The following is a 26,023-nucleotide window of genomic DNA, read 5'->3' as shown; positions in this document are numbered from 1 at the left end:
TCAAACAGGTTTGTAAAACTAGGCATGACTCTACATAGAAAAAGAATGGAGAGCTGTCTTTCTAGGCTTCTTTTAAATAGATAAAAAGTTTACCACTGCAAATTTCTTGTTGGTACATCTCAACATTTCTAATTCCGCAAAACCAGTTGGGAGGCTTCGCTGCATTTTCTGAGTCTTTGCCCCCATCAGACTTGCCCTTGCCCCACTGCTTTCTCCTGAGGAAACTTGATCTTTATTGATGAATTATAGCAACCACCAATCAGATTTTCTCCAGATTAACATTTGCTCCAATTTATTGCTAAAGAGTAGGGTTTCCAGGGGATAGCAGCTGGGTAAGGGCAAAACTGGATGCGTGCCTAGACTGCATGGGAGAAGTGGAAAACAGCTCTGATTCCTATTTCTAGGCAGAGGACAAGCACAGGTCTGGATCAGCATGTCATCAACAAAAGGACTACAAGACTAGCTTAAATAGAGGCATAATTCTGCCAAGAGAAAAATGAAGAGCAAATCTTACCACTGCAAATTTTCAGGAAAGACACTGTCTTGGATGCATTGCTAACAGGGTTCTCTACTTTGCAAGTGAAGTTCAAATCATTGCCTTCTAAATTGTGCCTGGTGACAAGAGATCTCCCGGTGGATTCACTCATGCTGGCTGAGGCCCAGCTGAATGTGGCATCATCTTCCCAGCTGCCTGCAGAGCAGTTCAGCTGCAAAGTTCCATTCCCACCACGATAATCTTTTGGGTCACAGACAATCTCCAGGTCAGCCTTCAATAAACGCTCTGAACAGGAAGGGAGAGAGACATGGTATACAAAAGGGCAATAATTAGCAGAAATGGCAAATAAGGCAGTTGCAAATAAATTGAAAGGGAGGAGGAAACTACCATTCTAGCTCTTGTGGGGTGCACCATCACCTCAAAAACCTGTTAAGCCACAGCTAATGAGGCATAATTTTGAGTTAATATGAGATCTTAGTAATGGGGAAGGACCCTGGTGGTTTTTTTTGTGGGGGGTCTGGATTAGAGTTCCATGTTGTGTTGTATGAAGTACCATTTTAATTCTCCTTTCAGGCCTCATCAGTGCAGAAGGGGCCTGGTGTGGATGCAGGCCCAAAATTATTTTCACAGGGTCAGGGACTGAAGGAGAGATGCTCTATTATCATTTGTGACTCTACATGAAAGCCAGTTCAAGGCATAAGATGCTTTGATCAGAGCCCCATCCTGGGTGCCTGAAATGTTTAGAATACTTACTATATGCCATCAGGGTAAAGGTTTCCCTTATTGGATCTTTGTCATCAGCTATCCAGATCTGTGCTGTGTATGGGCCAGAATCCTCTTGACTTAGATTATTGATTTGTAACGTCTTGCAGTCCTTAGAGACACTCAGCCGCCCTCTATATGCTAGAATTTGGTCAGTGAGATCACATCTTTCTTCTGGATCCTTTCGTCGAATCGCTGTCACAAAAATTTGAATAGCTTGCTTTTCCTTAGTTCTAGCCCAGGAAATCTTTTTGATTTCTTCTAAAGTGTTCAGCAGGAAAGTTGCAGGTTCTCCCAGAATTCCTTTAATTTTCTCAGCATTTTCTTCACCAGAGGAAACTGTATGGTCAAGAAAATGAAGGAAGAAACTGTCAAGAAACGTAGGAAGCTGCCTTATGTCAAGTCTGACCATTGGTCCATCTTGCCTAGTATTGTCCACACTAATAGGCAGCAGCTCTCCTGGATTCCAACTAGGCTTTCTCAGCCTTCCTGGAACTTGCCAGGGATTGAACTTGGGACCTTTTGCATGTAAAGCATATGCTTTACCACTGAGCCACAGCCCTTCCCCAATTGTACCACACCATCCCAGTAACCCATTTCAGTATCTGAAAGCAGATTCCTTGAAAAATCTGCTGGGTACTGATCTGTCTGGTCTTTTTTTATTTTTTATTCCGCTCTCCCCAGCACGGTTAATGTACATTTGGCAGAAAGGACCTTTGAGGACAATGTAATTATTGTTATAGGATTGGGAGCATGACTTGGATGATATTGTTGCACACCACCCCGATGTCTGAGCAGTGCTCCCCACTCCCAGATAACCTGAGACAGGGTGGGCATTCTGGGCCTCCACACTCAAGCCTGTGGTCATATGATGGGAACTGAACTCCAGCAATTCCCCAGCGCTGTCCCAAGATGTGTGTTCATTGTCTGTGTGGCAGACTGTCCTTGTAGACCCTGAAAGGCTCTGTGCTGCCTGCCTTCCAATGGCAGAGCCCAGTGATGCCCTCCCAAGGGGGGTGGGGATGGACGGACTGAAATTAATGCAGCCCCACAGCACCCTGAGGCTGAGTTTGCCAAAGGCTTTGTGGCAGCACTGGCAGCCTCTGGGCTCCCCTTTGCCTTTAAGGCTGCAATCCATGCCTGCTGAAATTGAGCACGCCAGTCTTTGAAATAAACATGGAGAGGACTTTAATATTTGCTTGCCTACATTTTCAGGGTGAAAAACTGACTCTTGTGAAGGTTAAGATGTTCCCTAATCACCCCACCTTTTCATATTCTTTTCTCCAGTTTGCAGCCCAATCTGTATTCCCTCCCTCTCTCTTTTTTTGGTTAGGGCTTTATTTTTGCTCACATTCAACCAGGGGCCATACAGTGAAGATGTCACATAGTCTTAAAAGACCACCAGATGTAATATTGGTTTTTCTGAGTTGGACCCTGAGGGGAAGAATGAAATGGGCTCCCTCTCCATCCCATGGACTGCTGTTTGGCATTTCAGTTGCAAAGCTGGGGGATGTTTGGGACCACTCTTGGGTTGCCCTTCTGGTCATGTGATAAATAAATTAGGTAAAGGTAAAGGTAAAGGGACCCCTGACCATTAGGTCCAGTCGTGGAAGACTCTGGGGTTGCGGCGCTCATCTCGCTTTATTGGCCGAGGGAGCCAGCGTACAGCTTCCGCCTCATGTGGCCAGCATGAATAAGCCGCTTCTGGCGAACCAGAGCAGTGCACGGAAACACTGTTTATCTTCCTGCTGGAGCAGTACCTATTTATCTATTTGCACTTCGTGCTTTCGAACTGCTAGGTTGGCAGGAGCTGGGACCAAGCAACGGGAGCTAACCCCGTCTCGGGGATTCGAACTGCCAACAATTCCATAATGAATATCCCAGGCAGGCAACAAAAGAAGCAGGCAGGGGGAAGGGTGTGTGTGTGTGTGTGTGGGTGTGTGTGTGAAAGAGAGAGAGAGAGAGACAGAGAGAGTTCTAAAATCTCATCTTTTGCAAGTTAAAGAGAACTGTTGCCAAATGAGTATGTGATTACACAAAAGTGCTTCTCAACTGGAAACTTATCACTTCCTCCTTGCCCTATGACAAGAGGAAGCAGTATTCCTGCATTACGAAAGGGATGGTGCATAAACAATCTAGTTATTTAGACTCCCTTGCACCAATTATAACACCCCCAGGGCAGTTTCCAGAATATCGTAACAGAAAAAAACAGTTACAAAAGCATGCATCGGTAAAAAAACAAACCCAGCCTAAGATAGGGGTGGGAATCTTTGTGGCCCCAAGAGTCAGATCAGGATCATTCTCATGGACCAAGTTTGACAGGTGGGCAGGGCTGCTCAGCTGCCAATCACATTTTGCAATTATGGTACCACATGAGTGGCAGGTGGGTGGGGCGTCCATCTGTCAAAATCGCCTGTGCTGTTCTGCACGTCTCCCTGTGCTCCACCTTTTAACCCTCTGAAGACATACGCAAGGCCAGTGAGGGAGCTAGTCATTGCAACACGAAGTACTACACACACGTTCCACTTTACAAACACAATGCATTACCTGGAAATTGCTCGTTAGCTGAGCGTGTGTCTAATGAGTCAATGACTTCCATCCGCCTAGCCAGTCAACAATTTCCACTGACAAAAATTTCTGATGTGTTCTCAACCACAGAAGCTGTGGGCGCTAATTCCTTGTTTTTGGATAAGTGATTTTTTGCATAGTGGGTGTTCTTTTAAAGAAGCAGTTATCTAGGGTTTCAGGAAAGAGTCTTCCACAACCATCCCTGGAGATGCTGGGGACTGACCTTGAGTCTTTGCTTGCACTCTACCATTGATAATGTTGTTATAATTATTCCTACCTTATAGGGTTGTTGCAAGTTTTATTGAGATAATGCAGAAAACTGTTTTCAGTGCTATATGGGAGTTAAGCATATAACTCCCATATATGCTTATAACAGTGCTATATGGGAGTTAAGCATCAGGCAACTGTTCTGATGATAAGAGAAAGGATTCATTGTTTTATTGGATCAGATTGTATTGTGGGCACAGTTTGGAATCCACCCATTTGCCCTTTCAGTGGGTTCTTCTAGTGTTTTTACCTGCTTGGGTCTAAAACTTAACATCTCTTGAATTCACCAAGATAAAAGCTCCAAAGCCATCTGAAAGAACTTTCCTCAAGCATCAGGTCAATATAGAACACCCTGAATATACATATGCCACAAAAATTGGAAGAAAAATCACTATGAAAGTTGAAATGAACTCTCCTAAGATTCCAGTTCACTGCAAGCAGACAGAAGAGGTTTAAATAATCTTGTAAATGTTGTTAAGAATTTGTTGTCAACACAGATGAGATGATGATTTTTATCATTCCTGCAATATAGTGCAGCAAGTACACAATTGTGACCCTTTGCTAGCGCTATCCAAATAGCAAGGCTTGGGTGAAATTGCAGAACATTTCTGAGCATTTTGGTGCATGAAATGCCTTTACTGCTGATTCAGCTTAAACCAAATATACTGCCTGGACTTCCTTTCTTAGGGCAAAACATTTATACTGCCCAGCCTTCAAGTCTCAAGAAATGGATACTCTACATATATGAAAGAGGCTATTCAGAAGTACCCAAAAAGTTCAAGAAAAGACAACCTGATCACTTTTAAATAGCGAAGGCTTGCTATTTCTACATCCACACACCCTAGTTCTCTACTTGTGCAATCGAACTCTCCAGTGGCACCTTGCCTGGACATTTTTGGAGGCATTCACTCATGCACAGGAACCAAGGAAGGCCTGGGACAAGTTGCCCTAGCTGCAGGTATCTATTATTTCTTATAATAAGAAATATTAGTAGTAGTTATTTCTTATGCTCAGCACAAAACTCCTCCTGCTGCAAACTCTGCTCCCTGAGCTTTGACACAGCCTCTTCAGCTACAGGAAGTTGGCCCTGAGTCGGTGCAGCGCAATCGCTTTGAGGGTTTCCCCCTCACAATTAAGCAGCATATAAATTTTATGGAGTGGGGGAACTAGTCTTTAAGGGACAGAGTATCACCATAAACTGCAGTTTCTCAAGCTGTACCTTCTTCAAATGTCTTCCTTTTTTTAGCTTTGGAAATTACCATTGCCCCCAAAATATAGAACTGTAGCAACCATGTGACTAAGCCTAGCAATTTGGTTTTACTTTTAATATGTGTTTTTTTTTGCAGCAGTTCCTGTATTTTGGTAATCATTCTTTATGACAGGATATCCTTTTTTTGGTAATCCTTAAAAATAATACAGGAGAATTATAAATTTAAAAAATGGTATCCAGTAGACTTTTTAAAGCCATTGTATTATTATTTATATATTGCTTCTAGTATCTGTTGGCCCTAAGCAATGCTGAGTTCCACTGATTTTTACCTAATGTAAGAGACAACAAAGTGGACCTTGAAACAGAAACATTTAAACCTAACTGAAGGACAAGCTGTAGCTCAAAACCCTGGGCAACCACCAAGTTCACCCATGTCTAAGACCAAGCCTAGACAGTTGACTTCTACATCATGGGGGGAAATGTCTGCGTCTCTTCAACACTCTTGATATCTGTTACCAGGCAATGAAATGCTGGATTGTGTGACTGGTGGAAAGCATTGTTAAAGACAAAAGAACTGAAATATACTCTGAGCTTAGTATATAACAAGAACCCAGCACTTAGCTTCTGCAAGGCAAGTCCTGGCTCACAAGCCTATTCCATGCGACAGCCCTTCAGATGTCTGAAGATTCCTATCATATCTCCCCTCAGTAGTCTCTTCTCCAGATGAAATATACCCAGCTCCCTCAACCATTCCTCATAAGGCTTGGTTTCCAGACACGTTCCCCTGAGCTAGACATTAGACATCTGTTGATGCAGCCTAGAATTGTATTAGCTTATTTTGCTGCTGCATCGCACTGGTGACTCATGTTCAGCTTGTGGTCTCTTAAGACCCCCAAATCCTTTGCACATGTACTGCTGTTAAGCTAGGTGTTCCCCACCTTATATTTGTACATCTGGTTCTTCCTGCCTAAGTGAAGAACCTTACATTTGTCCCTATTGAAATTCATGTTGTTAGTTTTGGCTTGTTCTTCTGCTGCCTTCTACTGCAGTGCTAACAACTGGCGAATTTGGCGCATGTGATAGGAGGGCTGCTAAGCCCATAACAAAGCCATGAAGAGAGAATATGCCTTAAAGTTCACTCCCGGTCCCTCTGCAGCAAGCAAGATTAGAAGGCTGGCACACATGATAACTGTTGTAGCATAGCTAGGAAGCTATGCTGTTGTGAATTGTCTTTGTATAAAAGAGCTGTTGTGACATTTACACACCCAAGCCCCATCCATCAAGCATGGTCTTCTTTTGAATCTGTACGGTAAAAAAAGAAAAATACAGGACTTACCCATGAATATGGAAAGGAACCACAGATGCAAAAACATCTTGCTTATCATTCTTTTACCGTTAGCTCTCGTTCTGGTTCCCTGCTGCAGCAACTTCGTTGAGTAGAGGAAGAAGGAGTGGCTTGAGGTTGAGTAGAGGACGTCACTCCAATGATTTTTGCTGTTTACAATTGTTTTTAAGATAAATTATAATTTCCCCCCATTCCTTATTAAAATTTTGGCCTTCCTGATTTCTAATTCTTCCAGTTATTTTAGCCATTTCAGCATAATCCATCAACTTAATCTGCCATTCTTCTCTGGTAGGGACTTTATCTTCTTTCCATCTCTGGGGCAATAACATCCGTGCAGCTGTGGTTGCATACATAAATAGTCTTTTCTGCTCCCTTGGAATTTCAGCACCTAGAATTCCTAAAAGAAAGGCTTCGGGGTGTTTTTTTTAGAAAAAGTTATTTTAAACATTTCTTTTCAACTCATTACATAACATTTCCCAAAATTCTTTTACTACCATTTCCACCACATATGATAGAAGGTGCCTTCTTTTCCCTTACATTTCCAACATACATTTGACCCTATTTCATACATTTTTGCTAATTTACTAGAAGCTAAATACCAAGGGTACATCATTTCCATATAAGTTTCTTTCAACGTGTAACATGCTGTGAATTTTAAATCCCAATTCCATAACTTCTCCCATGCTGTAAGTTGTATATTACACCCAAAATCTCTTCCTCAGTGTATCATTACTGATACTGGATTATTATAGTGACCAGAGGAGGAATGCACCACCGCCAACATTTCTCTGATGAAAATAGGGACATCCTATTCAATAGTAGTAGTAGTAGTAGTAGTAGTAGTAGTAGTAGTAGTAGTAATAATAATATTTATACCTTGCCCATCTGACCAGGTTACCCCAGACACTCTGGGCAGTTTCATATATATATATAAACATAATAAAATATTAAACATTATAAAATCTTCCCTATACAGGGCTACCTTCAGATGTCTTCTAAAGGTCTTCTATCTCCTTGACTCAGGGCTCGCATAACATGGGGGGGAATTTTGAAAAATTGGCAAAGTGTCTGGGTTTTTGAAAATTTCCCCAAAGAAGCTCAGCAATCTTCTTTGGGTGATTTCCCCCCAAAAGCTCAACAATCCCCCTTCAAAAGCCCAACAACTATCACTCACCAATATTCAAACTCCCTTTCAAAACTCCTACCCAATCACCACTCGCTTCCTACACCCCAAGCACACTCCCTCCCCCTCCCAACCTAACTTTCACCCAGATTCACCTAATGTGCTTACCTACCACATTTAACACAATCCCATACTAGTTGACTGCAATTACTCTAATATTTACATGATAACATATACATATGCATAGGAACATCACACACTCACCCCCACCCCCAATTGCACAAATTTTGGGTCCTTAAAGCCCAGAGAATTCTGCTGAAAGTTTCAATCATTGGACCCAGTGTCTCTGCATGTAAATGGAGGCAGCAGGGTACCAAGGGCTCTGCTGCCCTCTCATTCCCCGTGTTATGTACTGAAGTTCTCACCCTGGGCCAGCAGGGGGATACTGTAGATAGTTTTCACTCAGGTCCACATATGCAAATAAGGAATTGAAAGTGACGTTCAGTGATTGGATAGTTACAGAAAGATTGTTACTGTTGCCTTGTAGTGGAGCTCTATATAAGCAGGTTGGCTGAACCCTTCAGTTCACTTCTGTTCTGGGTCTGTGAATAAACAAGAGCTGTTTGAAGAATCGCTGTGTCGTCTGATATGTTCACCCACAACTTAACACCCCGTATTATGGAGGAATCAGTAAATGGAGTTTAAACTGCATCTTATTTCATAAGGGCAATGAGATCTTTAGCAAGAGCCTAGAAAATATCCCATGGGCGCCCTCTGCTGCAGAAGTCCAAGTGGAGGGCTAGCTGTTGCAAAATCAACAAGAAAGCCTGCTTCCATTTCCACAACACAAAAGGGCTGAGGTTGTTGTTGTTTTGGAGCGGGGAGGAAACTGCGTTTGTTGTGCAAACAATCATTTTAATTGTATGAATCCCGTCTGCCAAATGCTGACCACTTGGAAGTGGCGAAAGAAATCTAGCATGTGGTGAGCAAGTTTATTCATCAGTGACCCACAGGGTGGAAATGGGTGTGGGTGCATGTCACAAGCCTTAAAAGAACGTCCCTGTTTCCATGTTGGAGGCTGTGCACCCTGAGCAACGTCAGGGAAGAAAGCAGAAATGGGAAACTGCACCTGAGGGACCATTAAAGGGCTGTGTTCAGGTCTGAGAGACTGCGATTGATGTTCTGTGATATCTGCCATAGATGGGGAAGGGTTGAAGCTTGGCGGGAGAGCACCTGTTGTTACAAAGTGTGTGTCTAAACCCACATGCGTGTCCAGCACTCAAATGTATTTGATGCATAACTCCAAGAGGACTAGAATCTTTTGCTGAAGTCCCTCCATGTGTCCATTATGAACACCTGTTTAGCCGTAACCTTATGCCCCAAGAAGTCCACACACCAGAAGAATAAAGAAAGGCTGATTTATTACTTGAAATGAAAGGGACAAGAGTATAGCGATGCTGCTTCCAGCAACATCAGCAGGCAGCAAATCACACAGCATATACAAAATGATCTTGAGAGTAAAAAGGATCCCTAACTATCCCCAAAGCCTAGAGAGTGAGTGCAGCGATGTGCCACACTAAAAAAAAAGCAAAGAAAGGGGTGATCTTGAAGGCTAATGGAACCAAAGCCAAGCATCAGAAGTCTGTGCCTCCTCTTCTTTTAAGACCCTAAACCATCAGAAATCTCTCAGCCGTTCCTTTGGTCTGTGTCCAGTAAAGTATGGGGCTGATCCTTGAGAGCATAGAGTGAAAAGGGGGTCCCACTGGAGCTTGTGAGCCACCCAGTATTAAAAAGAGGGGGCTTAAGTATTATTTTGAGCCAATGCTACTTTATGGAGAAGGGAAGGGTCTTTCTGGATGAGTATTATTGTTTATTTCCTACAAGTTCCTGGCCATTTGCTATTCTGCTTACTTCGCTGAGTTTGAAGTTGAAAGGACACGGCCATACAGTGGTACCTCAGGTTAAGTACTTAATTCGTTCCGGAGGTCTGTTCTTAACCTGAAACTGTTCTTAACCTGAAGCACCACTTTAGCTAATGAGGCCTCCTGCTGCTGCCGCGCTGCCGGAGCACAATTTTTGTTCTCATCCTGAAGCAAAGTTCTTAACCCGAGGTAATATTTCTGGGTTAGCGGAGTCTGTAACCTGAAGCGTATGTAACCTGAAGTGTATGTAAACCGAGGTACCACTGTACTGAGAAATGACTAACTGGTTGTCTGTATGTTTCCTGAATTGTGAGTTTACCTTTCGAGCAATATTTTATTTTCTGTGCAGAACTTCATTCTTTCCTACAATAGGAGATAATTTATCTTTGCTGGTAACACAGGATTAAGGTGCTCATCCTTACATTAAGTATTAGGAGGTCAGGAAGTTTTATCAATGCCTCCCAGGACACATTTAAGATAAAGACTTGTACCAGCATCAGTATAGTTCATTGAGGGGTACATTTTATATCCAGTTATGGCAACTTCACTGATGCCATGATCCACAGCAATAACCCATCAAAAACAATTGAGATTAGTATGCACCATTACATCCAATTAATTTGGAACACTTTTGAATTTGGCCAACGGGCTTTTTAATTGATTGATCGAATTGATCGAGTTGTAGTCTGGAAAGAAACAAGGCACAAGAGAGTCATGCTCAGTTGTCAGGAGGAGAGATTCCCTCTGAGGCCATTGCTTTTCTTCTAGAAAAAAAGGTGCCCCGACTCTGTACCCTTCAGTATCCCCTCAGAGGCCCAATGAGAACATGTGTTCCTTGCAAGGGGGTGGGGGAGCAATGGAGTGAGCAGAGAACCAACTCTTGCATTTTATTTTCTCCTCACAAGAACCCTGTTAGGTAGGTTAGCTGAGAGATCATGACTGATCCAGTGTCACCTGGTGTACTGAGCCATATTTCGGATCCAGTCCTCCCACGCAAAACCATGGACTCAAGCTATACAGCTGCAAATAAACGTGTGTGTTTAAGTGCAATATACAATGTGACACTAGATGGTGATGGTGAGCCTTATGGAAAATGTAATGTTTGTGGGGGGTTTTTTAAAGCATTTTCAGAACGTTTTTCATATGTGTGTAGATTCCACCCATGGCTGACAAAGTTAAAAGGAGCCCAAGCAAATTGAATTCCGGTCGCCCCAGGAAGGCCGTGACTGAGTTATAAATTTGGGGTGTGTGTACATCCTTTGGCCATCCTTTGTGTACATCCTTTGGCACAAGCAGAAACCTTTTCATTTCGCCTTGGGATCTGTAGCATCACCTGGCGAGAAATTAAGAGGCACATTTCAATCTGGGATTCAAGGTCCACTCAATTAATCACCTCTCTTAGTTGTTCAATGCTTGAAGATGAAAAATGCCTGGTGGCCAGCAGCACAGCATGCGTTGTCGGCGCCTGGGGGGCCACAGTGATCCCCCCTTGGGAGCCAAGTGGCACTGGCCTGCAGGGTCTGCCCACCCGGGTAGGGGAGAACCCTGCCTGCCGATGCAAACCTTGGTGGGGGAATCTCCCTGACACCTGTGGAGAGGAGTCAATGTGGACTGGGCTGAGCTGGGGTCCCCCTTTGCATACCTCCCTCCATCCGTTCCTGCTCACCTTGGGCCTGGGCTGCTGCTGCTGCCATACAGGGAGTGCAGCATGCCAAAGAAGGAGCTCGCCATGCGGCCATGTAGCGCAGGGGCCAGACTCTGCTTGGTCCAGACTGGAGAATGAACCCAGTCTTGGTTCTGGGGAACCTGCAGCCTTACAGATTATGGATGGGAGGAGACATTTTGTTCTTTCCTTATCTAATCCTTGCCTGTTTCAAGGGGTATTTTTGAAGTGGTTCATGCAGTTCGGTGAAATCTCCTACCTCTTTGCTTCTTCCACCACATGAGAACCCCAGCACAGACGCTGATGGCAACTTTTTCCACTGCGAGAATGGCAGCCAGCAGGGTTAAAGACATATTTTCATAGAAAGCCTCATTTCCTTAAAAGATGCACATACAAAACAATAACATACGTTAGTTTCCAGGCCCTAATGCCACATAGAACCATAGAAATGTAGACTTGGAAGGGATCCCAAGGGTCATCCAGTCCAACCCCCTGGGTTTTCCCAGGGAAAGTGGTAGGGCAAATGGAAAACCACTCAGCCTCCTACCTAGAAAGGGGGAAACTGCTCAGACCTGTGCTTTCTAGACGCAGGACAAGCAAAGTGTAGATGAGCCACCAAGGCAGAATACAATGGTATTATTACTTCCCTTGATCTGAACATTATATTTCTGTTGATGCAACCTAGAATTGAATTATTGTTGTTGTGGTTGTTGTTTCCTACTGTATCACACAGTTGTCTCATGTTAAGTTTGTACTCTGCAAGACCCCTAGATCCTGTTCACATGTGCTGCTGTCAAGCCAAGTGTCTTCCATCCTACATTTGTGCATCTGATTATTAATACCTTGCTTTTGTCCCTGTTGAAGTACATTCTGTTTGTTTTGGTCCAGTTCTCCATCATCTTGTGCTGCAAACACCCAGTGAAATATGAAGAGTCACACATGGGAAAATATCAAGATTGTTTGGGTTAGTGGGCTATCCTTTGTCCTATCCTGATTAAGAAGAAACAAATTATGCAAAGACATTTTCCAGGTCCTCAGTCCTCCTAGTCAGGCCACCTTCAAACAGGATTGTAAGACTAGCTTGGACCCATGACTCTGCCTAGAAATGAGTGGCGGAGCACTGCCTTCCTAAGTAGCTTTTAATGAGAGAAAAGTCTTACCACTGCCAGTTTCCTGTAAGGATATTAGGTAAAGGGACCCCGGACCATTAGGTCCAGTCGCAGAAGACTCTGGGGTTGCTCATCTCGCTTTATTGGCCGAGGGAGCCAGTGTACAGCTTCCGGGTCATGTGGCCAGCATGACTAAGCCGCTTCTGGTGAACCAGAGCAGCACACGGAAACACTGTTTACCTTCCCGCCGGAGCGGTACCTATTTATCTACTTGCACTTTGACGTGCTTTCGAACTGCTAGGTTGGCAGGAGCAGGGACCGAACAATGGGAGCTCACCCAATCACAGGGATTCGAACCGCCAACCTTCCGATCGGCAAGCCCTAGGCTCTGTGGTTTAACCCACAGCGCCACCTGCGTCCCTGTAAGGATATTACAAATGTTCTAATTCCACAAAACCACCAGGGGTGCTTTTCTACCTTTTCCCAGGTCTTCTGTTCTCACAGCCACTTAACCTCATCCACAAACAGGATTTCAAAATTAGAGGCTCATCTACACTTTTGCTTCTCCTGCTTTCCTCCAAGAAAACCCACTCTTTGCAGCTGAATTGGAGGAAACGTCAATCAGGTTTTCTGCAGATTGACATTTGCTCTAATTCAGGAGTAAAGAGTGGTCTTTTCTTGGGAGAGTGGCAAGACAAGTGGAAGATCACTCAGACCTGTTACTCGAAAGTAGGGGACAAGTGGAAGTATGAATGAGCCCAAGCGTAGATGCAGGCATTACTCTGCCAAAAGAAAAATGAAGAGCAAACCTTACCAGTGTTGTTTGAAACACCAGTGCTGCAATTTTTCCAGACAGACACTGTCTTGGATGCTGTGCTAACAGGGTTCTCTACTTTGCAAGTGAAGTTCAAATCATTGCCTTCTAAATTGTGCCAGGTGACAAGAGATCTCCCGGTGGATTCACTCATGCTGGCTGGGGCCCAGCTGAATGTCGCATCATCTTCCCAGCTGCCTGCAGAGCAGTTCAGCTGCAGAGTTCCATTCCCACCACGATAATCTTTTGGGTCACAGACAATCTCCAGGTCAGCCTCCAATAAACGCTCTGAACAGGAAGGGGGAGAGAGACATGGTATACAAAACAGCAATAATTAGCAGAAAGGCAAATGAGGCAGCTGCAAATAAATGGAAAGGGAAGAAAAAACAGCAAAAGCATAAGAAAAGTTTTTATTTAGAACGGAAATAAGCAACAAAACTTGAGAGATTATTTCCTTCCCTACAGACTCCCTTGAAGATCAGTAGAGAATCTATATGTACTTCCATTGATTTCAAACATTGGGTATGTGTGGCCCAGGATGGGGCATTCTTTGCGCTGGACCTCGAGCTGTGGAATTCCCTCCCTGCCTGGATATAGTTTTTCTATCAAATGCTCAACACACCCCTCTTTACCTTGGCCTCTGATACCTCATATATATTTCAGGCCGTCCTAATCTGCTACATTTAAATTGTTTTAAGGTAAAGGTAAAGGTACCCCTGCCCGTATGGGCCAGTCTTGCCAGACTCTAGGGTTGTGCGCTCATCTCACTCTATAGGCCAGGGGCCAGCGCTGTCCGGAGACACTTCCGGGTCATGTGGCCAGCGTGACAAAGCTGCATCTGGCAAGCCAGCGCAGCACACGGAACGCCGTTTACCTTCCCGCTGGTGAGCGGTCCCTATTTATCTACTTGCACCCGGGGGTGCTTTCGAACTGCTAGGTTGGCAGGCGCTGGGACCGAACGACGGGAGCGCACCCCGCCGCGGGGATTCGAACCGCCGAACTTTCGATCGGCAAGTCCTAGGCGCTGAGGCTTTAACCCACAGCGCCACCCGCGTCCCCTAGTAATCTGTCCTGGGGCCTTACGGTAAAGGGCAGGAAATAAATACAATATAATATGCCTGGCAGAGTGGGAATTCTATGCCAAAATACCCCACACTGTGGTGTTCATCCCTTGTTGTGGGAAGAGGTGAAAGTGGCGTGATGGAGCCATTCTAGCTCTTGTGGGGTGCACCATCACCTCAAAAACCTGTTAAGCCACAGCTAATGAGGCATAATTTTGAGTTAATATGAGATCTTAGTAATGGGGAAGGACCCTGGTGGGTTTTTTTGTGGGGGGTCTGGATTAGAGTTCCATGTTGTGTTGTATGAAGTACCATTTTAATTCTCCTTTCAGGCCTCATCAGTGCAGAAGGGGCCTGGTGTGGATGCAGGCCCAAAATTATTTTCACAGGGTCAGGGACTGAAGGAGAGATGCTGTATTATCATTTGTGACTCTACATGAAAGCCACTTCAAGGCTTAAGATGCTTCGATCAGAGCCCCATCCTGGGTGCCTGAAATGTTTAGAATACTTACTATATACCATCAGGGGAAAGGTTTCGCTTATTGGATCTTTGTCATCAGCTATCCAGATCTGTGCTGTATATGGGCCAGAATCCTCTTGACTTAGATTATTGATTTGTAACGTCTTGCAGTCCTTAGAAACACTCAGCCGCCCTCTATATGCTAAAAGTTGGTCATTGAGTTCACATCTCTCTTCTGGATCCTTTCGTGGAATCGCTACCACAAAATTTTCAAGATCCCGCTTTCCTTTAGTTCTAATCCAGGAAATCTTTCTGAATTGTTCTGAAGTGTTCAGCAGGAAAGTTGCAGATCGTCCCAGAATTCCTTTCATATTCACAGCATTTCCGTCACCAGAGGAACCTGTATGGTCCAGGAAATGAAGGAAGAAACTGTCAAGAAACATTGAAAGCTGCCTTATGTCAATTCAGACCATTGGTCCATCTAGCTTAGTTTTGTCCACACTGACAGGCAGCAGCTCTCTGGGCTTTCAGCTAGGAAGGGCGTGAGGCTTTATTTTTTGTTCACATTCAACCAGGGGTCAAACCGTGAAGATGTTGCAGTGTCACCTGTCCTCTAAGGGCAGGTGCACACCATCAATTTAAAGCACATCCAACATACCTCTAAAGCACATGGCTTCTCCCCAAAGAATTCTTGAGGCTGTAGAATGTTAAAGGTGCTGGGAGTTATAGTTCTGTGAGAGGAAACTACAGTTCCCAGGATTATTTGGATAATCCATGTGCTTTAAATAGATGGTGTGGAGCTGCCCAAAGTCTTCTAAAAGCAATTCTAGTTTTCCAGGGCTGGGTTCTGAAGAGAATAACAAAATGGTGCCCCCGCCCTGTTCCATGGACTGGTGACTGGTGCTCCCAGAGCAAAGCTGGAGGGTGTTTGTGACCCCTCTTGGGTTGCCTTTGTGCCATCAGTAGTGGAGCCAGGGGAGAGCCAGCAGCTTCTCCTTCCCTCAAGTGCCCCCTCCAGTATGTGACCTCTCTGAAGCTGGACTTGGGCCAGACTAACATTCCTGGCCCTACTTGAAGCAAAAGATGGCCCTTCACAGCAATGCAGCCAGAGCATTTGGGGGCCTGTGCTAGGAGGGCAGTTAAGTCTATAACTAAGCCAGACCCTGTATGAAGGAAGTCTTGCTCTCCTCCACTATTCACAGCACAAAGAAGAATTAACAAGGACACATTTCCTCTCTCTCCCCCCCCCCAAAAAAAGGTAATCATACAGGTCGGCCAAAGCAGTTTCTGTTCCAAAACTGGGGCTAAACCCCAACTGAAATGGATCTCAAAAATACGTTTCCTCCAAGAGTGCCTGGATCTGGTCCACACACCCCTGCTCAAGAACCTTGGCCAAGAAGGGGAGATTGTTGACAGGCCGGTAATTACCTAAGATTTATCGAATCCATAAATAGTGTCTTGAGGAGTGTTTTTTCCACTGCCTCCTTCCAGACCCTCCAACATTTCTCTGATGAAAATAGAGACGTCCCATTCCATAATGATAATTTTACTATTTATACCCTACACATCTTATTGGCACTCTGGGCGGCTTCCAATATATATAAAAACACAATAAAACATTAAACATTAAAAAAAGACACCTTCCCTATTCAGAATTGCCTTCAGACGGCTCTGGGGTTTGATAACTCCATAACCTCCAACATTTATTGAATGAAAATAGGGACATCCTAAGGAAAAGTGGAGCATTTCGGGTTCAAATCAGAAACCGGGATGGCTCTAAATCAGGGATGTCATTCTCGCAGGCAGTGACTAACCCCTCTCGCAAAAAGGCATTAACCACTTCCTTAGCCCAGCCAGCTGCCTCCTCCCTGCTTGTTTTTATAAGATGCACACACAATTAATTAATGATTGCTCTCTCTATATATACACACACAAATCAATTAATTAATCACCCGCTTCCTCCCCGAGGAGGTGAGGCTGGCACAACAATACACAGGTCTGAAAAACATTTAAAAGCAATCTAATCTCTTTACACAACGGACTCATTTCAAGGTTGCCAGGAACGGTGTGTCTCAGTGATGAGTGCCTAGAGGAACAGGAAGGTTTTCTGATTCTGCCTGGATATTCCATAATAGTGAAGGACTGGCACATTTCAGCAAGGAGGGCAGCTGCTACCAAGAAGACTGCGTTCACTGGGAAGCACCAAACAGGCAGCACTCAGTAGCACAACCCAATATAACCATAGTTACACATGGCCCTGTGACGGTGGAATGTGTGTGTGGCAAGATCTGCAACTTCCTTCCCAGAATTGTAAAGTAGGAAGGGATCCCAAGAGTCATCTACTCCAACCTCCTGCACATATTCATTAATCTTAAGTCCTTCAGACTTTTAATGGAGAAAGCCCCGGGTTTTGGATAATTCTGGTTTAAATGAGGACCATGTCCCTCTCTTTTTAGTATAATTTTTATTAAGTTTTCTATTTTAAAATTTAAAATATTCATTAAACAACCTTAAAAGGTCAGTGACTTCCCTTCTTCTCTTTCCATGGCTCAATTCGCATATCGTAAATCCCTGCATATTTTACATAAACTAAACCATTCAGTATTCCATTAATACAGCCATCAAAACATAATAATAATAATAATAATAATAATAATAATAATAATAATAATAATTTATTTATACCTCACCCACTCTAGGCGGCTCCAAACAGAATTAAAAGCACAGTAGAACGTCAAACTTTAAAAACTTCTCCATACAGGGCTGACTTCAGATGTCTTCTAAAAGGCAGATAGTTGTTTATTTCCTTGACATCTGAAGGGAGGGCGTTCCACAGGGCGCCACTACCGAGAAGGCCCTCTGTTTACACAGTTGAATTTATCTTAATGCTGCCAACTAATGAGGACCATGTCTTCCACATGATAGGTGACAAACGAGGATATCCTGAAAACATTTTTGCCAATTTTTGCTGTTGGGAATCACCTTAAACTTATTTACATACCAGGAATGCCTCCTTCGTGGTCTCACAGCTGACACCCCACCCACCCACCTTTGTGGCCATCACCAAACAGTGGAGGATCACTCTTCATGCGTGGAGCGAAGGGGGCTGTAGCCCAGAAACCTGCCACAATAAACTTGGGGTGGGGTCTTTAAGGTGCCACCACCAAACACTTCGTAGTTTTGGAGCCAGGATTTGTGATAGAGGAAATGTTTTAAAGGAGTTGAGGAAGGACCTTCAAGTAACCAAGACGGTATCTATCAAGCATGTTCTTCCTTTTCAGATGGGGGTGGGGGTTGCATCCAGAACTTACCAGCTGGTAGAGCAAGTAGCCCCAGAATGAAAAATGCCTTGCATAGTATCATTTCGGCTTTGCTCTGCTGTTTCTTTACTGCCTGTTTCCTGCCATCAAGGCTCCGTGTAAGTCATATGAAACCGAAAGTGTGTGCGTGTTCTCTAAAAATCACCACCTCGACCAGAGACAAAAATAAGCTGCCTTATATGGAACCAGAACATTGCTCTGATAGTCTTCACCAGGGGAAACAAAACTCTGGACTATGGGCCCAGATTAGGCCCCCCCCCAGATGTCCCCTTTTGGCCCATGAGGCTTGCCTATCTCCTGATGTCCGGTGAGGTCAGGTGTGAGACAGGTAAAAGCCATGGCATCAAATACAATAGGAAGAAAGAATTAGGACCTTTGGCATGAATTGGGCACCTTTTGAAACTGGCAGCCTGGGCGGCGACAGAAGAAGGCACCAAATTCAAAAAGTGCTGAATTCCAGCCAAGGTTGCAAAGGCAAAATTAGGAGTACACTTTGATGGCCCTCCTTTCTCTTCCTTTGCAGCAGAAGCAGTAGCAGGGCTTTAAATCACCTGATGTCAGATGATTGACAGGGAGGTGGCCAACCCACCTATCAAAATGGCCTGCAGAGGGTTGGCCTTTAGTTCCCGACCTCTGAAACGACATGGGCTGGCGAGGGCTCTCCGGGGTTTCAGACAAAGGACTCTCCCAGCCCCATCTGGAGATGCTGGGGATTGAACCAGGGACCTTCTGATGTTTTATCTGTGGGTCAAAAGGTCATGTTGGAGATGGCAGGATCATTATATTAGAGCAGTGGTTGCCAAACTGGACTCCGCAGAAGAAGAGTTTGGATTTGATATCCCGCTTTATCACACCCCTTCAGGAGTCTCAAAGCGGCTAACATTCTCCTTTCCCTTCCTCCCCCACAACAAACACTCTGTGAGGTGAGTGGGGCTGAGAGACTTCAGAGAAATGTGACTAGACCAAGGTCACCCAGCAGCTGCATGTGGAGGAGCAGAGACGCAAACCCGGTTCCCCAGATTACGAATCCACCGCTCTTAACCACTACACCACACTTGGTGCTCCACAAAGCATCTTCAAATGTTCCATGAAGAGATTGGAAAGAAAAATAAGTGAATATGAGCCTGTGGCATAAGGGTGAGACTCAGTGGCAGACCTGCATTTGGGGGACCCTGAAGCTCAAACTGCCATGTGAGGGCCTTCACAACTAGCAATAAGGTTTGGCTAACCACTGTTATCTTCTTGAGTGGGGTTGTTCCATGACAGATCACCACACCTTTACAATGTCTGTGCTACTGACTCAAGCTTTGGGGTTGTTGAAATGTATACAACAACAAAAATAATCAAGCTGACTCAAATCGATGTGACTCTGATTAGGTCTACTGGACCCAAATTTCTTAAGCAATGTGCACTAAAGTTGCTTTTGGGGCCCCTGTGGGATTAGGGGCCCAGACGTTTAAGCTTCCTTAGTTTCATAGTAGATCTGCCCCTGGCAATGATAGTACTCCATGACAAATTTCTTTCCTGAAAAGTTCTCTGCGACTCAAAAAGTTTGGGAACTGCTACATTAGTGGATATTGATTGCAAAAATGTTCACAGTTGTTGCCTGTGTATTTTACTCCTAGCTTCCTGGATATTTGTCCACCTCTGGTAAAATCCTTTCTGACCCACTCCAAACTGGTGTCCTGTGATGTGTGACTGATCCCTATCCTGCACCCATCAGTGCTAACCCCAAATATCTCCTGTCTGGTGCAAAAAGGGCATAGCGGGACCAGCCTGTGGTAACTGCCTCCTCTAGGTCAGGAGGGCAAGCAATATATTTGGCGTCTTCATGGTCCATCCCTGTGTAAGGGATGAGTCAACTGCAGCTTCCCTGCCCCGCTTCTGGGGTTTCAGAGGGGAGGGAACTGGCTCCTTGCACAGGCAGTGGCCTGTGATGTGTTCCAAGTATGGGTCCTGGGACCACCAGATGGTGTCTGATACCATCAACTCACTCATGAGTTTGGTGTAGGGCTTGCCCACACTGCAGGCTTTCAGGAGGGGCTTGTTGTTAAGGTCCCAGCCTCCTAAGGCTCCGCTAAGGAGGGCATGGATGAAGACTCTCTATGTCTGCTGGGGAGGGAGTGTATTTGCCTATTTTACATTCCCTGGTTTCCTTCATGGCTGTTTTCCTGTTCTTGAACGGGATGGTGATGTCTCCCATTATGACTTTCTTCTGGTCCTCAAGACGGATGACAATGTCAGGTCTCAGTTGGCTTCCTGTGTTGGGTACCATTTGATACTGGCCAATAGGCAGAGAAGTGGACTGTTTGGAAAGGATCTGGGACTCCATTACTCTCCGAGAGCGCATGAATGCTGGAAAGAGCTCACCAGCACATCAGAACCATTCTCAGTTCCACAAAATATACTCCAACCACATTTCTCTTTCCCGTGCACATTTGCAGCAAATTTCCCACACCATTGGAGTGGCTAAGAAGAACACACTATACCTTTCAAGGACATATATTCAAGCATATATTCGGAGACACACAGCAGCACCCACGACATGAGCCTTTATCACCCTGGCCTTAGGACATGCGTCAGGAAGCTGTTTTGCTTACTTTTGGACCAGCTTGATCATGGATCTTCTTTGTGCTGCTCTTAATGGGATGTGGTTGATTTCTTGAATGCTTGAACATACAGCACCTTTCTTGAACACACAGCACATTCAAAGCACATATTATTATTATTATTATTAATCTGTTGTGACGTGGGGTTTGTGATTTCAGCTCTCTTGACATAATATGCTGGAGACAGTTCTGTAGTAACACTTCTTTATTAAAGCAAACAAGACTCAGAACTGAGGAGGGGAGAGCTACATTTATAGGGACAGGGAACTAGCTAGAAAGGATACATTTTGGGGGGAACAATATCAGGCAATCACAGTCCTGCCTTTTGGAGGAAACCAATAAGACAGAGGATCCAAATACAGCAGCTTAAATGAACCAATAGTAGCTGTACCCTCTGGAACCAAAAGGCAGCTACTTTACCCTAATACAAATACAGACAATAATAATACAGATATAAAATCCTTTGACTCAATACACAACACCCCTCCCCCCCTAGTGAGCACCACAGACGTAATCTCTCAGGTACTGTGGGGTCCTACAACTTCTACTTGATCTCCTGACAACAGGTGTTGCCGGTTCTGGATTGGATGTTACCTGTGGTAGGGGGGGTGCTATAGGGGTTTCGTCAGGAACAGATGGAGTCCCAGACATCGCAGGGTCCCCTACCTGTACCTCGTCATCCTGAGGACTAGCAGACCCTGGTTCATTTGCTGAAGCCCCTGGTGACTGCACCTCTGGGCCATTTTCACTCTGGTCTTGCAGCTCTGCGTCGTTAGCCAGGGATGAATTATCTGACCCCTCCCTGCTGAGCGCCCGGCCCCTCAGCTGATCTATATGTCTCTTCCAAACTTGCCCATTTTCCAAGGTCACATAATAGGACACAGGTCCACTAGTCCGGGTGACCACACCAGCCACCCACCGCGAACCTCGTGAATAGTTCCTCACCCAGACCAGATCTTCAGGGGTGAGATACCTTGTTGTGTCAGTCTCAGCCTGGGGGGTTGCTCTTGAATTACGGTTTGGCATTTTATCCGGGTGGACATAATCCAGCACCGTCACCAGTCTTCTACCCAAGAGCAGCTCAGCTGGCGACTTGCCCGTCGCAGTACACGGCGTCGCATGCTGCAAAAATAACATTCGCGCGATGCGAGCTGACCAGTTACCCTCCATTAAGCGCGCAATGGATTCTTTGGCTGTTCTTACCATGCGCTCAGCCTGCCCATTGGAGGATGGGTGAAAGGGCGCGGATGTGACCCCTCTTATGAAGTTATCAGCCAAGAATGCCCTGAATTCTTGGGATACAAAAGCTGCCCCATTATCTGATACAATGGTCTCAGGTAACCCGTGGGTTGCAAACAGCTGCCTCAACACCTTGATTATGGCAGCTGATGCCATGCTAGGGACCATCGCCACTTCTAACCATTTGGAATATGCATCGACGATAACCAAAAAGACCTTCCCCTGGAATGGCCCAGCAAAATCTAAGTGCAGCCGGCTCCAGGGAGATCTGGACTGCTCCCACCAGTGAACTGGTGCTCTGGCCACTTCTGGCCGCACCTCTTGGCATGCCTTGCATGTTCGTACCCATTGTTCTATGTTCTGGTCCATTCCAGGCCACCACACATAACATCGGGCTAGCGACTTCATCCTGACCATTCCTGGGTGTCCCATGTGAAGCGTCTCAAGAACCCTGTTTCTCAGTGGTGCTGGGATGATCACCCTATCTCCCCACAGGAGACAACCCTTATGCATGGACAACTCGTGCTGCCTTGTCGCATAAGGCCTGAATTTGTCTTCATGCGGACCACCTGGCCACCCCCTCCCCACCCAAGTGAGCACACGGGAGAGAACAGCATCTTTCCTCGTTTTCTCAGCTATATCAGTAGCCGTTACAGGAGCCCCCGGAAGTGTTTCCAGCATCATTATGTGCTCCGCTGGAGCAGGATCCACATTGCTCCCGCCAGGAAGGGGCAATCGACTCAGCGCATCAGCGTGGCACAACCGTTTCCCCGGTACATGGGTCAAGGTGTACTGGAACCCGTTCAGGAATATAGACCAACGCAACATTCTGGGGGAGAGAATTTGTGGCGTTTGTTTGTTCGGGTTGAACAACCCTAACAGTGGTTTGTGGTCCGTTTCAATGGAGAAATGGCGACCATACACATAATCATGGAACTTTTTGATTCCTGCCACAATTGCAAGCGCCTCTTTGTCAATTTGAGCATAGTTGCGCTCCGTGGGCGACAACGTACGGGAATAGAAAGAGATGGGCTTTTCCGACCCATCCGGTTCCCTATGACTCAGCACCGCCCCCAGGCCGTATTGAGAGGCATCACATGCCAGGACCAGCGGCTTCGACTCATCATAATGAGCAAGGACGCTCCTGCTACTCAGCATTCCTCGCAAGGAGTCAAAAGCCTTCTGCTGCCCCTGCCCTCATCGCCACACATTCTTTTTCTGCAACAGTCGATGTAATGGTTCAGCTACCGAAGCTTTCTGGGGTAAGAACGAATGATAAAAGTTAATAAGTCCCAGGAATGACTGCAACTCCGTCTTGTTCTGTGGTCGTGGTGCCTCGATGATGGCCTTAATCTTAGCATCTGTGGGGTGGATGCCTGATGCATCAATTTTAAACCCCAAGAAATCCACAGTTGGCACCCCAAAACTGCATTTTTCCTTTTTCAGTTGCAACCCCACCTCCTTGAACTTGAGCAACACTGCACGGACACGCGCAACCAGTTCCTGTGGGTCTTTTCCAGCAATCAAAACGTCATCAAAAAATGGCAAGACCCCCGGCAGACCTCTTAACAGGCGTTCCATGAGCCCTTGAAAAATCCCTGGGGCCACACAAACTCCAAATTGTAATCTGTTAACTCTGAACGCCCCTTTATGTGTGACAATAGTCTGTGCTTCCGCTGATTGTGGGGTTACTGGCAGCTGTTGGTAAGCTTGTGCCAGGTCAATTTTGGCGAACACCTTGCCCCCAGCCAGTTTAGCCAACAGATGTGATACGACTGGAATGGGGTATGAGTTTCCCCTGAGTGCCTTATTGATAGTACATTTGTAATCTGCACAGATCCTGACTTCCCCATTTGCTTTAAGGGGCGTGGCAATTGGAGTCTCCCACTTAGCAGAGTCCACGGGTGAGAGAACTCCCTGCTTGACCAATTTATCCAGCTCTGCTTCGATCTTGGGTTGCAGTGCAAATGGCACTCGCCTTGGTTTGAGTCGGATTGGGGCCACCCCAGGGTCCAATTCGAAGTCAACTGGGGCCCTTTATAACAACCCAGTTTTCCGTTAAAGAGACCAGCAAATTCTTTGCATAATGCCTCACTCATCTCAGGGCAGGTTTGGATTGAATTAAGCCCTGATATACTCAGTCCCAGGGCGGGGAACCAGTCAGTGCCCAGGAGACTGGGGCGACTGCCCTTCGCAATCACCAGTTTGAGTACCGCCTGTTTGTCCCGGAACTGTACTCTCACGGCACACATTCCCATGACATGGATGCGGCCCACTGAGTATGACTGCAAAGTTGCCGGGAAGGGCTCCAGAGGGGGCAACTTACCCCTGGGGAAGAATGTCCTCGCGGTCTGGTCCGACACGATAGTGAATCCAGATCCGGAGTCCACCTCCATGTCGCACAGCTGACCCTCAATCTTCACCTTGATGTGTGCCTTGCCTTGCGCTGGAAACTGCACGACCCTCCCATTGATCTCCGTTACGTAGTGGCAGTCCTTTAGAACATGGTTTGCCGTGGACGGTCTGCGATGCTCCAGTCTAGGTGCTCCTGTCGCTCCCAACACCGCCGATCTACAGACCCTGGCGATGTGACCTGTCTTCCCGCACGTCCGGCACATAGCATCCCGGAAACGACAACTCTTCCGCTCATGGTTTCCGCCACAACCAGGGCACCTGCCTCGGTGATCTTTGTGCACTGTGCAGGCCTGACGCACTGACTCGACCCCACGGACTGGGCTTTGGCTCGGAGTAGCCTCTAGCTCGACCATGGCATGCGCAACTTCTATCTGTGGCTTAGGGGCCTTGCGACTGGCATCAAGCTACTCTCTTTCATAATTCTCCGTGGCGGTGGCCTCCTTCAAGGCTGAAGCAAGGGTAACCTCTTCTTTAGCCACGATGCGTCTTCTGGCTTTCTTGCTGCTCAGACCACCGATAAACCGATCCAGGAGAGTCTCTTCCAGATCTTGGAAGTCGCAGTGCTGAGCGAGCTTCCGCAGTTCAGCTAGGAATGCAGATACAGACTCCCCAGCACGCTGCTGCCTCTTATGAAACTCCAACCGGGCCATCTTGGTCTCAGTAGGCGCCAAATGGCTTGTCAGGCAGGCAAGAATATCTTTGAGAGGTGTCTCACTTAGCTTCGCTGGAGCAAGCAATGCCTTGGCCAGCTTGAAGGTCTCAGGCCCACAGTAGCTCAGGAATGTGGCCCTTCTTTTGCTGGCATCGGTGATCCCTTGAGCCACTGTGAAGAACTCGAAGCGTTCGACGTAGTCTTCCCACGTGTGGGGCTCTGATGGCTGGAAGGGCTCCAATACCCTTGGACTCTCCATTGTCCTGTGGGCAGGGTCGTCTTCTCAGCTGGCCAGTGAGTCTTGTTCTTAGCTACAATCCGGACTCTGAGGCAGGGCTGCGTTTAACCGCTCCTCAGCATTCCGGATCCCATCCTCGTCGCCAGTTGTTGTGACGTGGGGTTTGTGATTTCAGCTCTCTTGACATAATATGCTGGAGACAGTTCTGTAGTAACACTTCTTTATTAAAGCAAACAAGACTGAGACTTAGGAGGGGAGAGCTACATTTATAGGGACAGGGAACTAGCTAGAAAGGATACATTTTGGAGGGAACAATATCAGGCAATCACAGTCCTGCCTTTTGGAGGAAACCAATAAGACAGAGGATCCAAATACAGCAGCTTAAATGAACCAATAGTAGCTGTACCCCCTGGAACCAAAAGGCAGCTACTTTACCCTAATACAAATACAGACAATAATAATACAGATATAAAATCCTTTGACTCAATACACAACATAATCATAATAGAGTTTACGGTATATACCGCCCTATACCCGGAGGTCTCAGGGCGGTTCACAGAACAAATCAAAATATAAAACCACAAAATATATAATCAAACTGAAAACAACAACCCAATCACACCCCCCCAAAACCCCCCACATTTTAAAAGGGCATAGGATCAGTCAAATCAACCAAAGGCCTGTTTAAAAAGGAATGTTTTTGCCTGGTGCCTACATGTGTATCTTCAGGGTTCCTTCCAGCTCTGCAAT

The 26,023-nt window shown here is 45.9% G+C and overlaps 2 protein-coding genes across 3 annotated transcripts in view; both read right to left on the bottom strand.

Annotated features, from left to right (window-relative positions):
* Nucleotides 1–7,102, bottom strand: part of LOC128403916 (T-lymphocyte surface antigen Ly-9-like) — a 28,812-nt gene extending 21,710 nt beyond the window's left edge. The window contains exons 1-3 of one of the 2 annotated variants that reach the window (XM_053369089.1): nucleotides 6,640–7,102; nucleotides 1,250–1,597; nucleotides 515–781 (exon numbers count right to left, since the gene is read on the bottom strand). In XM_053369089.1, the coding sequence (XP_053225064.1) occupies nucleotides 515–781; nucleotides 1,250–1,597; nucleotides 6,640–6,688 (664 nt within the window). In that variant the 5' untranslated portion in view covers nucleotides 6,689–7,102. The remainder of the gene's footprint in view (nucleotides 1–514; nucleotides 782–1,249; nucleotides 1,598–6,639) is intronic. The other variant, XM_053369088.1, reaches the window with a different exon arrangement.
* A 5,239-nt stretch (nucleotides 7,103–12,341) lies between these two features.
* On the bottom strand, nucleotides 12,342–20,452 carry LOC128404282 (SLAM family member 5-like). The gene is made up of 4 exons (XM_053369774.1): nucleotides 20,263–20,452; nucleotides 14,853–15,200; nucleotides 13,280–13,567; nucleotides 12,342–12,346 (listed from the first exon to the last, which is right to left on the bottom strand). Exons 1-4 carry the CDS (start codon nucleotides 20,450–20,452, stop codon nucleotides 12,342–12,344), a joined length of 831 nt encoding a protein of 276 aa, XP_053225749.1.
* Nucleotides 20,453–26,023: the final 5,571 nt, after the last annotated feature.

This window comes from Podarcis raffonei, chromosome 16 (genome assembly GCF_027172205.1).
Source record: "Podarcis raffonei isolate rPodRaf1 chromosome 16, rPodRaf1.pri, whole genome shotgun sequence".
NCBI classification, from domain to species: Eukaryota; Metazoa; Chordata; class Lepidosauria; order Squamata; family Lacertidae; genus Podarcis; species Podarcis raffonei.
This window is presented reverse-complemented; position numbering and strand designations above follow the sequence as displayed.